The sequence below is a fragment of the Gavialis gangeticus genome, unplaced genomic scaffold, assembly GCF_001723915.1.
Source record: "Gavialis gangeticus isolate Ggan-Ray unplaced genomic scaffold, GavGan_comp1, whole genome shotgun sequence".
NCBI classification, from domain to species: Eukaryota; Metazoa; Chordata; order Crocodylia; family Gavialidae; genus Gavialis; species Gavialis gangeticus.
In genome coordinates, this window is record NW_017729025.1 from 5,027,749 (window position 1) to 5,039,590 (window position 11,842).

Consider the following 11,842-nt stretch of genomic DNA (forward strand, 5'->3'; position numbering starts at 1 on the left):
TTCCAGTGCAGCCCAGTATACTGTTACTCTTCTTGGCAGCAAGGCACACTGCTGGCTCCTATTCACCTTATTGTCCACTGTCCCCCCCAGGGCCTTTTCTGCAGAGCTGCTGCCCAGCCCATCACCCCCAGGCTGCACCGGTGCATGGGATTGCTCCGTCCTAAGTGCAGGACTTTGCACTTGTCCTTGTTGAACCTCGTGAGATTTCTTTTGGCACAATCCTCCAATTTGTCTAGGTCACTCTGGATCCTAGCCCTACCCTGCAGTGTATCTACTACTACTCCCCCTTGCTTTTAACATTGACTATAGGCTCATGCTTATCTTTCTCTGCATAGTTTATAAAATCCACAGGCCACAAGGGCCTGCTAAATCCCCAGTCTTGGTTGACCCTCTGGGCAATACCGTCACATGAATAACAGCAGCAATGTTCTGCTCATACTCAGGATCCTTCAGGGTGCAGACGGGGACCTTCAGTTTTATGTGGTCAATACAAGCTGGCCACCGTTCCAGGTTTTACCAGCAAACAAACTGTAATCGTATTAGCATTGCTCCCAGCAGGATGTTGTTCTTAGCTGTTTGCAGTGTCTTCATTACCATTGTAAATGCATTGCTCCTGTCCCTAAGAATAGTAGGAAAGTAGGTCCCTCCGGAGGTCATCTAGATTCTAGTTAAACCTTGTGCTGAAAGTAAAATCATCCCTGTCAAAATCATCCTAGACAGGTGTTTGCCTAACCTAGTCTTCAAATCTTTGGGAGCAAACCTTCACATGCAAGTACCAGGCATAATGCCAGAAACATCAAAAGCACCCTCTGACTTGCCACAGGTAAAGCATGAGGACAAGGACACTATTGCAAGGACAGTACTTTATTTTTTTTCAATTTGAGGTTAGTCGAAAAAGGATTCCCTTTAACAGCCACAGAGGTAGCTGGAGACTCAGCGAGGGAGAAAACTATTTGAGGCCTTTTATTTTTCCCCGAAGGGGTTTTTGTCTGAGGTCTGCATTTGGCAAAAAGCCGCATGTTTCTGTGGGCAATTCCAACGTAGACTTTGCATCTCTGTTGAACATGAGGTGGGAAAGTTATGCACAAGTGGCTGGGGCAGCTCTCAACAGTTCTAGGAGTGAAATATTTCTGTGAAGTTAGTGGAGTCGGGTGGTGACAAACCTGAGTGATGGCATGGGATGTGTTTCCAACACTATGTCCATTTTTTTCACTCTAAGGTTTAGCTCTTTCAAGTTGCTTTGATATTTTTCAACACAGCTTTCATCCAATTGTATAAATTTTTAACTGAAACATACCATAGTGGCTGCTTATTTCACTACCAGAGCTGATTCTCTTTTGCACAGCTGTTTCAGAGAATGCTATTGTTTGTGAGAGAGATAGTTTTAGACATCCCGACTGTATTGTCACTTTTTTTTCTAGAAATGTTCACTCTGGAAAGTTTGCACATTTTTGGAAAACATTTATTGGAGTAAAGGAATTTATAATTATTGTAAAAGAAAAAAAAAGTGTTAAACCATTAAAGAAAAAAGTACAAAGCTGTTTGAAATTGCAAGAAGCTACTTGGATTATATATAAAAAGAAAGACACGTGCACACACAACCGGCATTAATTTTAAGATGTTTCCTAATAGAAATTTGTGCCGTGGCATAACTCTGACTTCAGTATAGGCCATTACATGCTACCACTGTTGGCTCATTGAGATGATTTTGTGTGTAAACCTAGATAAAACTTTAAAAATAGATTGCTGCCATTTTAAAAGGAAGAGCAAAGAGTGAATCCTGATGTGCTCTGTGTATTTTTGCTCAGAGAGGATTTTTCTGCAGCTATTTAAACTCATGCGTTAGTGATGGTTGGTTGAGTCACTACAGACATACATCCTCACTGCAGACATTTATATTCTTGAGAATTATTTCCATCTCAGGTAATTGGTTACTGCAAATATAGCGTTGCTAAAGGAACATGGTTGCAATGTACTATGGTTTAGTGTCTGATTATGTGTGGGTACAGTTAATTTGATTTAGAAGGAAGTCCCATATCAGTAGTACAACATGTTCTCTCAGGACATGGGCTGGTAGGAGTCCCCCTGTATTTAGTTATACTGTGTTCCTCTTTTACAACCAACCAAACTAAAGTAACAACTCTTTTTTGATGCTTGCTCAGATCAGGTGGACCAAAACAGCAGGAAGTGCCTCTGACAGATTTCAAGACTCAAGTGTCTTCAACGAAACTCTGAGGATTACCAATATCCAGCGCCATCAAGGAGGCCGCTACTACTGTAAGGCGGAAAATGGCTTGGGTTCGCCAGCTATAAAGTCAATACGAGTGGATGTCTACTGTAAGTAATGGCTCTGAAAGCTCTGAGCAGACTTTATTTGCCTCCTCTGCTATGTGGCACGATATGAATGTGGTTAAGTAAGAGTCGGGAAGTCGCCAGTCCCGTGCACATGACAAACGCACGTTCATGTACAAACTTGCACGTTCATGAAAGTTTAGCAGCAAGACACCGAGCCCTTTTTGGCATCATTTAGCTATGCAAGTAATCCCTGCAACTCATCACCCTGAAGGTGACCCAAGGAGGCATTGCAAAGTTGGGCAAAGAAATCGAGGGCATTTTGTCACCAGAGATTTGTTAAATTAGGGTCTGCTCCACCTGCCTTTGAGTTCAGTGGAAGTTTTGCCATTGACTTCGCTGAGGTTCTTATCTTTCCTTAGCACAGTTCTTAACCCCCCACAAATACTAAATCTCCTGATTTCTTGATACTTTTGACCTATTACAGTGATTACTTCTAAAATGTCAGCATTTGCTAACAAGCACACTATTCCAGACTCCACCGTGTGGTAATTGCCAGTAAAATTGCCTTTTTAATGGCAATCGTATTCCCAGGTTGAATATGTAACTTTAACAACAGCATTGAAATTTGGGGATTCATCTTTCTCAGATTTGTTTTTTTTGATAAACTCTACTGCATAATGCCGTGCCATGAACTTTTGAGTTTTTCCTTTTTTAAAGCAAAAATGCAATGTACACAGTTTAATATGTCCCCCAAAGAGCTGGATCAATGAAGTTAAATACTTGACAGAGAAGTGAGCACAGATTAAGAAATCACAACCCCCACCTCCACAAATACAGGACATCACAAGCCTCTTTCTATATGAAAGAAGCCAAGAAGGGATCAGAGGAAGTGGCCTAAGAGAATGCATTTGTATGGGGGAGTGTATTGGATGGGAGTGGGGGATATATGCAGCTTGAGATGCTTGTTTGGGCTTTTGAAATTCTCACCTCTAGCAATCGATCTAGGTTTTACAAGCGAGCAATTTATATTGCATCTCCTGTACCGTCAGTGCTCATAGAAACCTATTGCAAATTAGCATTTGCTTGAGAAGCAGCACCCTTACTGCTGCTAGACAGAGCAACAAAGGACAGGGTTTTCCAAAGCCTCTTGCTGGAACAGTGTAAGGAGGGCAATGAGATGAGAGAGTCCCCCCTTCATCACTGAATGAGAAGTGGTTTCACTAGAAATCTAGTGGTCTTTCCCCTGCCTTCAGATAAGTAAGCATGGCCATACCTATTTTGACTAGATGCCAAAGGGTAGAAAAGCAGGAGAGCCCATTTTTAAACCACTGCAGAAAAAGGTGGTCTTCTTGCATGTGTTTGGACGATTTTCCGATGCAAGAGGTAGTACGTAAAAGACCAGGAAGCAAGACAGTGGGGTTCCAATGTATCGCTTTTCTTCCCCGAGCCCTTCTCGATTTGACTGTCTCAATAACATTTCTAAGAAGAATGACTCTGCCATAGATTTTATCAGCACTAAATGGTGATAAAAGTTTTTTATCAGTACCACTATCCTTGCTTGATGAAGGTTAAGATAATGAGCTACATTAGAAGCCCAGACTTCTATTAAATTATATATATTTTAGTTGATTTCCCTCTCCCACACACTTCCAGAACATCTCTCGTTTGTTTGCTTAGCTTACTGATGACCCTTATGTAGTGTAGCCACTTAATCATACTCTGTAGTTTAATGATGAATTTTAAAATAATGTATAAAGGGTTAATAGATGGCTTTAACAAATGATTATTACATTTTCCAATGTCCAAGAGACCAAGAGATTATATTATGCTCAGCTCTAGGAGGTACCTTCAGTTGGCATACATATCATCCAAAGCACATGTGAGCTTACACATTCTGTAATTAATAAATAATCTGATTCTTATTCTTTCCAAATTGCCTACACATATAGGCCCTGAACAGATATCTCCACCAAGTCAGCTGTATACCGCTAGCTGTTTCAACCCACAGGCAGTCTCTTGAGTCGCATAATGCAACAGCTACCTATAGTTTCTTATCTCAATATCAACGTATTGGATATCATTCATTTCTCAGTTGTAGCATTTTAATGACAGTAACTTTGAAATCAGGGATAGTATGAAATGCATAGGTAGTGCTCCGAGAGTGTTTTTTTGGAAATGGTTGACCAGGTTTGTTGGGCAAATGTGATATCTTTTATTAGATCAACAAAATAGTTGGAAACATTGTTCCTTGCAAGGTTTCAGATACGACATTTTGGAAATGGTTGGAACTGTTTAATGTTTGAATCCTTTCCAGCTAAGATTGATGCTGATTTTTGGAAGAGGTTCTTTATCCTCTTTATATATACCATGTTATATACCACGCTACTTTCTTAGTTTTATGCTTGATGTATATTATCTTTATACAACTTATACCTATTCATATTATGATTGAAATGGAGAGCTGCTTCTTGAATATGGAATAATCTTCAGGTTCCAGCTGTGCTTTCCCACTAATTTTCTTTCAAATATTTACACTCAAATGCATCTAGGCAGCCAGTCATGGTGATGGCCTCAAGATACCCAGTGCAGATTGAATCTAGCCAACATAAAACAGGAGGAAAAGAAAAGATGCATGGGAAAAGCCCATTTCTTTCAAAAGTGGAGGCTCATTCCAAACACCTAAAAACTAAATATTTGTAATTTTTAGCAAAAATTAGAAAAAAAAAATGTTTCTTCATAAAACCCTAAAACATTGCGGAATGGAATTTTTGCTGTTTAAAAAAAAATGTACAATGGGGGAAATGCATTTCCCAAGCACCTACATTTCACTTTGTAGTCTGTCCTTTGAAAGGAGACTGTATCAACCTGAGTGACATTAATATTGGATCAAGGACTTTATCTAAGGGATAAAGAGAATCTTCAGCTTCAGATTTAAATTTTGAAAAGCTATTGTATTTTTACAGCTTGCAGGTGGATTATTCAAAAAGTGAACCACAGAACATTTTGTTTCCATCTCTCAACTATAGGCTTGCTGGCAACAATACAGCTTGTTGACAAAATGTAACGATGAATTGTGCATGAAAAACTTTTTCCACTGGCTCTCTCCTCTTCCCACCCACGCGTAGGCACACACATTTTACCAGTTCTGGTGTTCACTTATTCTAGGGGCACTGTTTTGAATAATGATGACCAAGTGATAGATAAAAATGGAGGGCTTTATTTATTTATGTTGAAACCTGTTGTTTTGTCACTTTTAAATGAATGGTTTCATTTTGGAAATACCAGGAGTGTTTGACACTAAATGAAAACAAACCAAACAAAAATCCTTTCTTGTGTTGTTCCAAAATGGCACTTCCTTGTTGGAAAAAAAAAAAAAAAAATTTAACTAAAGGCGAAAATGGAATACATAACATGAAAACACAGCAGCATAATTTTTGGGGGGTTAAGTAGACCTTTTTTGTTTGTTTTTTTTGTTTGATTGGATATAAAATTTGGAGGAGGGGGAGTGGTTAAGTTTAATTGAACCCCCCCCCACAAATACTCGGTTTCAATTCAACCTTGACCATTCCCTCCCCTCCTCCCCCTCCCTTCTTTTTGTCTTTCGTTTCTTTTTTACTTAGGCATCAACCCGAAGTATCTGTCATTTGTTTTGCTCTAGCTATAGCTTTGTATGTTGGGCAGGTCCCCTGATGAGCTTAAAGTGACTGCAAGGCAGGGGGCCTTCACGTGCCTTGCAGAGTCCACCCTGTGGGTGAAAGATCTCCTTCGCTCTGCCCCTGGCAGCCTGAAGCGACTCTCTTGCATTCATTGTTCCATTTTCTACTACCCCGATGGCTCCTTCTATCATCCCTTATGCTCCTACTTCTCTGTTTCCATTGCACCTCATGCCCTTCTCCTCCCCTGGCCACCCCTCATGCATCCCAACCCTTCCACTGCCCTCTCCCCTGGAAAGGAGAGGGGACTGGAAAGACAAAGGAGAGAGATTTCCTTCACTTGACTAGAAGACTCCCATGTTCTTCACCTCCCTTTGCCAAATGCCCAGTATGTTGCCCAGGAAAACAGGATCATCTGACTGTGGAGGATGCCCCCTTGCAAATGCAATGCCATTTATCAAGGGCACTTATGTTTTGCAGGAACCCCTCCTTCCTTTTCTCACTGCCAAGCTTTCCTAGTGACTGGGTGGCCTTAGAAAGCAGCTACAGGCTCAGGGCTGGGTTTTCAGAGCAGTGGTAGCTCCTGAGTATTGAGCCCCTCCAAGAAATTGTCCCCATTGCTGAGGACCTCAATCCTACAACTGGATCTCCCAGATTGGCCTCCAGTCTGCATCAAGTGTCTGTTAAGCTGTGGCTTTCCTTAGAGGCTTCAGTTCTAGGCACTTTAATAGAAGCTGGGATCTTATCACAATTTGGCTATTGCTTTCTAGTGAAAGGTCTCCAGATACCGTTTAATACCTTATTTTAAGCCTGTCTGAACCAATGAACCACCCTGATGTTACCACTTAACCTTTAAATAACTTCCATAATTACTTTGAATTCCCATATTTTTGGCCCTGTGCACTAGATCTGTGAGAGAAGGCCACAGAGATATGGAAAATAAAGGCACAATGATAATACCTGCTAGCAAATATGTGGTCTCTCAGTCTGGCTGTTAGCAAGCCACAAACACAGTGGAGCAGCAGCCTCACAAGGGCTAGTGACCAGGTTATGTACTGTTAGTCCCTATAGTTTGTAATCTGGGGCTAGTATGCACTACCAGTCCTGTATGCTAACTAGCCCTTCATGCCAGTGTGTGTTACAATCACATCTTCATTTTGCTGCATAGGCAGTCCTGTTGCTTTACAAATCTCTCTTTTTCTTTTGCTTGCTACAAAATTAGGAACACAAGATAATGATTCTTCTGGGTTTTGACCAATACTTTCTGTTAGGACTCATGATTTCATGAGCATCCATCTCCAGTTGCCTTCAAACATGGGATAAAAGGTTATCATGGTCTTAGACTTCTCCTACCAATGCTGGGGGTGTTATTCTTATGCTTGTGTATTTCAGAAGGCCAAAATAAGGAAGATCCTATAAACTTAGTTGCAATCTTAATGAAGAGAGGCTGTTGCTGCTGCATAGTTGCATAGTCCAGTAGTAAAAGGGGAAGAACTCAGGTGCCTGAAATTGTGAAGGAAGTTTCAGTTTTGGGTTGTTGTTCCTTAGTTTTTGTCTTGAGTTTCCTGGCACCAAGGTGTTAATAATCTAATGTAGGACATTACCTATTGTACATAAAATGTTTTAAATATTGCTGCCTTGTAAACTTAACGTCTGGGTGGACCAACCACCCAAATCTCCATGGAATCTCTCTGAAATTTTGGGCCCAAGGGTCCTGTCAAACACCAGGTCCTAAAGATGGTATGGATTTTGTGTTTGGCAATAGGTAAAAATAAGGGTAAAAAACCATATGTATTATTCCTGTAACTGCACAAGAAGTCAGAGAGGTCGTTCCCACCCCCCACCCCAGACTAATGACCACTCTAATTAAATGAAAGTACAGATGCTGACCAGTACATGAGCTTCACTCTGGGGTTCTCTCTTGAGTGTCAGATGTCAATAGCCTGGATGTCGAAGGCTGAGGCCCACCCCCACTCCCCAGTGGGGTGGGTGAGATGGGCTGGTGGTATGCCCTCTGTCTGTGGTAGCCTTGGGTTCACCTCTTGTGGACACTTTGCTGCTCTGAAATCTCTCCTTTTATATTCTTTCTCCCCTTCTGATGACTCTTCATCTCTGGGCACCACTGATTGATCTCCCAGTGGTCGTCATATTGTCCACATTCAGTCCTGTCAACATATTCCTTTGTTTCACAAACCCATCACATGCACACATCCTAATTTGGGTTTTTCTGGTCTTCTCCTAATTTGGTCTTTTCCCCAAAGCTGGAAAACTCAAGGGCCCTGCAGTTGGGCACTATGGCAGAGTCCCTTATCTCTGTTATGGGACAGTGTGGTACATGTCTTCAATATCCTAGCCTATGTGTCTGCTTGCTGCTTGCCTGTGTCAGGCACAGTGGGACTTGAAGGCACAAACAGGCTTTAAAAAAAAACAATTAACCCTTGCTGCTGGCCTGGACCATTATTCTAATACATATCTACTTTACCTCCAAGCCAATTCCCAAAAGCAAACCTCTAAATAGAATTTTCTAACCATTACAGTCCTTGTCGCATACTCAAACAGTGCACCCGGGAGCAATAAACTCTGCACCTGAGTTTATTGCTTGAAATGGATTGCATATGTAAACACATGCAGTATAAGGAAACAAGAGGTGAAGCTGCGCTGATATCTCTGGGAAGCCAGAAGCTTCTTTCCAAAATCCAGGGTATGCCAATGAGACACTTAAGTCCATACCACTCACAAGTGTGAGTGAGGTGAGGTATTCCTTTGCAGCTATCTGCATGTTCCCTATTCTTGGTGTCTAGCATCTGTTGCCTTTAAAGGTGTCTCAAGAGTTTTAGATCAAAGAGCACTCAAGTTGTTCGTCTTCTAGATCTTGGCACCTGCTTCAAATGCTCTCACTGAACCCAGCACTTGAGTTTATAAAAACCCTAACAACAGTCATTGCAGTGTCAAGCCATGGAGATGCACAGAAGCATAAAGGAAGATGGACGTGCTTGTGAGTGTGTGCATGTGCATACATGTGTGTGTGCACGTGTGTGTATGTGAACTTTACTCCACTGGTATTGGTGCATCTCAGTTACCCTTGGGTGCATCTTGCCTAACCTGCATTGAGAGGTGGCAGTTCCCATTCTGGCCCCTTTGACAGGAACAAGTGTGAACACCTTGATGTCCTTCCAGGACAGATCCATGGGGTGGGGGTGATGCTACTCAGACCTTTAATCTTACTCAGTGCGGGTAGATCTGGGTTAATCTTTCCAAACACACACAAGATTCTTTAGTGAAGCAGGTTTTATTTGAATAGTAAGGCACAGAGGGAATAACAGATTAAGGAAAATTAAACACGAGTCTTCCTGTATCTAAATTTCAGCTTTGGTTTGAATTATGAGTACAGGCTGTTAACTCTTAACCTACAAAAAAGAAAAAAAAGGATAACGTATCTGCTATGTTCTTGTGTGTCCTTAGAAAGAAAATGTTTGTCTCTTCCTCTGGTCAGGCAGAGAATTTCCAAGGATTCCCCTGCTGCATCCTTTTCAAAAGAGGTTTTATTTCCAGCTCAGCATAGGTCTCAACTAATCAGCAAACTGATTATGTGATAAAGAGACATTTCCTGGAGAGACAACCTTCTCTCCAAACCTAATTCTCCTAAGATCCAGTTTGTAAAGGCATCCAGAGTCCATCCTGGTCTTCTCCCTCTGATGTTCAGTAGAAGCATATTAATTCATTCCCTGTCTGCAGGGTGTCTTTTTGGTAGGGGATCACCTCGATTCCCACTCCCTTTCTCTGCCTTTCTAAACTCTTAACTTCTCAATAGGAACAGAAACCATCTTTTGTCATACATCGGAATGACCTCCATTCACTTAAGATGCCTTGTTCCTTACATCTCTTGTTCCCTCTACTGGAAAAAGCTGTTATACTTTCTCCTGAAAAACTCTGACCAGGTTACAGAGGAGGAGCTCCCCTTTGAAAAGGAAAGAAGCTTATGTTTCCAAACAAGTCTTGCAGTTTAAGGAAGCAAAGCTAATCAAAGTTTTACCATTTGTTCCAGGACAACTCACCCTATTCTACTCCAAGCCATATGAACTGTTTGATTGAGAACATGTTTATTTAATCCTCTTACTTTGCTGATCTCTATGCACGCAAGGCCAGGAGGCATCCTCTGAATAATAGAAGGTAGAATTATAGGTTAGACTCTTGACCAGAAAAGGTTTTTTAATTCATTTGGAAATTAGAATGGAAAAACAAATGGGTTTGAGGCCTGTATATATACACACTACTGTGCTTCATGTGAGATGAAATATTTGTGCAAGAACTCTGCTTGTTTGAAAAATCTCTTCTGGACCAGGATTAAATGTCTGATTCTAGCAAAACCTCTTTTGTGGGGAAATCTCTGCTTGCCGGTCTCTTTCTGGAACGGTCCCTTTGGGGTATGGAGTTAAGCATGAGGCAGGGCTGTAGGTTTTTCGTAGGGGTGTGCAAAGCAGGCCCTATTCTATTTAGATTTGGCCCGAACTGGGGACAGTGATTCGATTAGTTGATTTGGATCACTGTCCCTGATTCAATTCAGCCAAATCCAAATCTGAAGATTCAATGCTGATTCAGAGAATCAGCGATTTGGGCATAGACACAGCTTTACACGTTTTTTCTACATACCTTAAGGTAGCAGGCATGGCTCGCGATCACTGCGATGGAGCATCCCACAGGAGTGCGGGGGTTGTGGGGGAGAGTGCATGCTCACTGAACAAATGTGGAAGTGTCCACTTCTGCATCTGCTGGGGAGTGCGCTGGGGGGGCCCCCAGCTTGGTGATCAGACGTGGGGGGACCCCCCAGACCATTTAAAGCTGTGTCTATGTCCGAATCACCAAATCTTTCTGAATCTCTCTGAGTCGATTCGGAGGGCTCTGCTTCGATTGGGAGAGATTAAAGGGTCCTCTGCTTCGATTCAGATTCAGAGATTTGGCCAGCAAATCGGGGCAAATCTCCGCCGAATCGAATCAGGGACTGAAGCTTCGCACGGCCCTAGTTTCCAGCGTGTGGTGCGTTTCCATTAAACAGGCTCAGTTTAATCAGCACAGTGTTCACTATTTGCCCCTGCACTGGGTTGTAGCAACTGCTACTTTTTTTCTTCGGGCTCTCTAACTCGACAGCCAGGGAGAGGCAAGGGCAGCATGTTGCCAGTTTTATTCATAGCACACCATTTACCCTTTACTGTGGAGATGTGCTCTGCGCCCCTCAGTTAAAAATGATTGCTGATGTGTTTTTTGCCTCCACACCTTTCCTTTGAATACATCAGCTAATCTTGTGGGTGTCTGGGGGATCTCTGGGAGAGGTCAGGGATGACAAACAAGCATTTTGGTAGGAAGCCTAAGCCCTAGCCAGATGTTTCCACAGCCAGGGCTTTGGGTACAAAAGAATAAAACCCAGGCAGATCTTGTGCTGCCATTATTTTCTGGTTGTTGCAGAGTGGGGTGGCCACAGGCGAAGTACACAGCTGCTGTTGGTTGCATTTCCCAGGACACGTGTGAATAGATTTCAGGTCCTGAGTCCTGGCTCTGGCTCTGATTTCTTGTCTGACTTCAGCCAACCCATATGCAACCTCTGTGCCTCAGTTTCTGCTTCTGGAAAGTGAAGCTGGTGGCATTGATCGGTCTCTGTTGCTGGGAGATTGTGGGTAGATCTGCATGAATGGGGGCTGGCAAGTTGTGTAGTCACCAGAGCATCACAGTTTGGGGGCAGCCAAACTGTTTGTTTGGAGCAAAGGACTTTTGCAGGAAAACTTTTGTACTCAGTTGTAGAAACAGTGCTTCCCCTCCCTCTCCTCTTGACATACTGTATTTTCTTGTATAGAATATGTGCCTTTTCTCAATATTAGTGCCCCCAGCAAAAAAAAAAAAAA

General features: G+C 42.3%; 1 protein-coding gene across 1 annotated transcript in view; it reads left to right on the top strand.

The window, feature by feature from the left end:
* The window catches only part of MDGA2 (MAM domain containing glycosylphosphatidylinositol anchor 2), a 557,209-nt gene that overhangs the window by 66,001 nt on the left and 479,366 nt on the right, over positions 1 to 11,842 (top strand). The window contains exon 2 of the mRNA XM_019519874.1: positions 2,163 to 2,337. Within this exon, the coding sequence (XP_019375419.1) occupies positions 2,163 to 2,337 (175 nt within the window). The remainder of the gene's footprint in view (positions 1 to 2,162; positions 2,338 to 11,842) is intronic.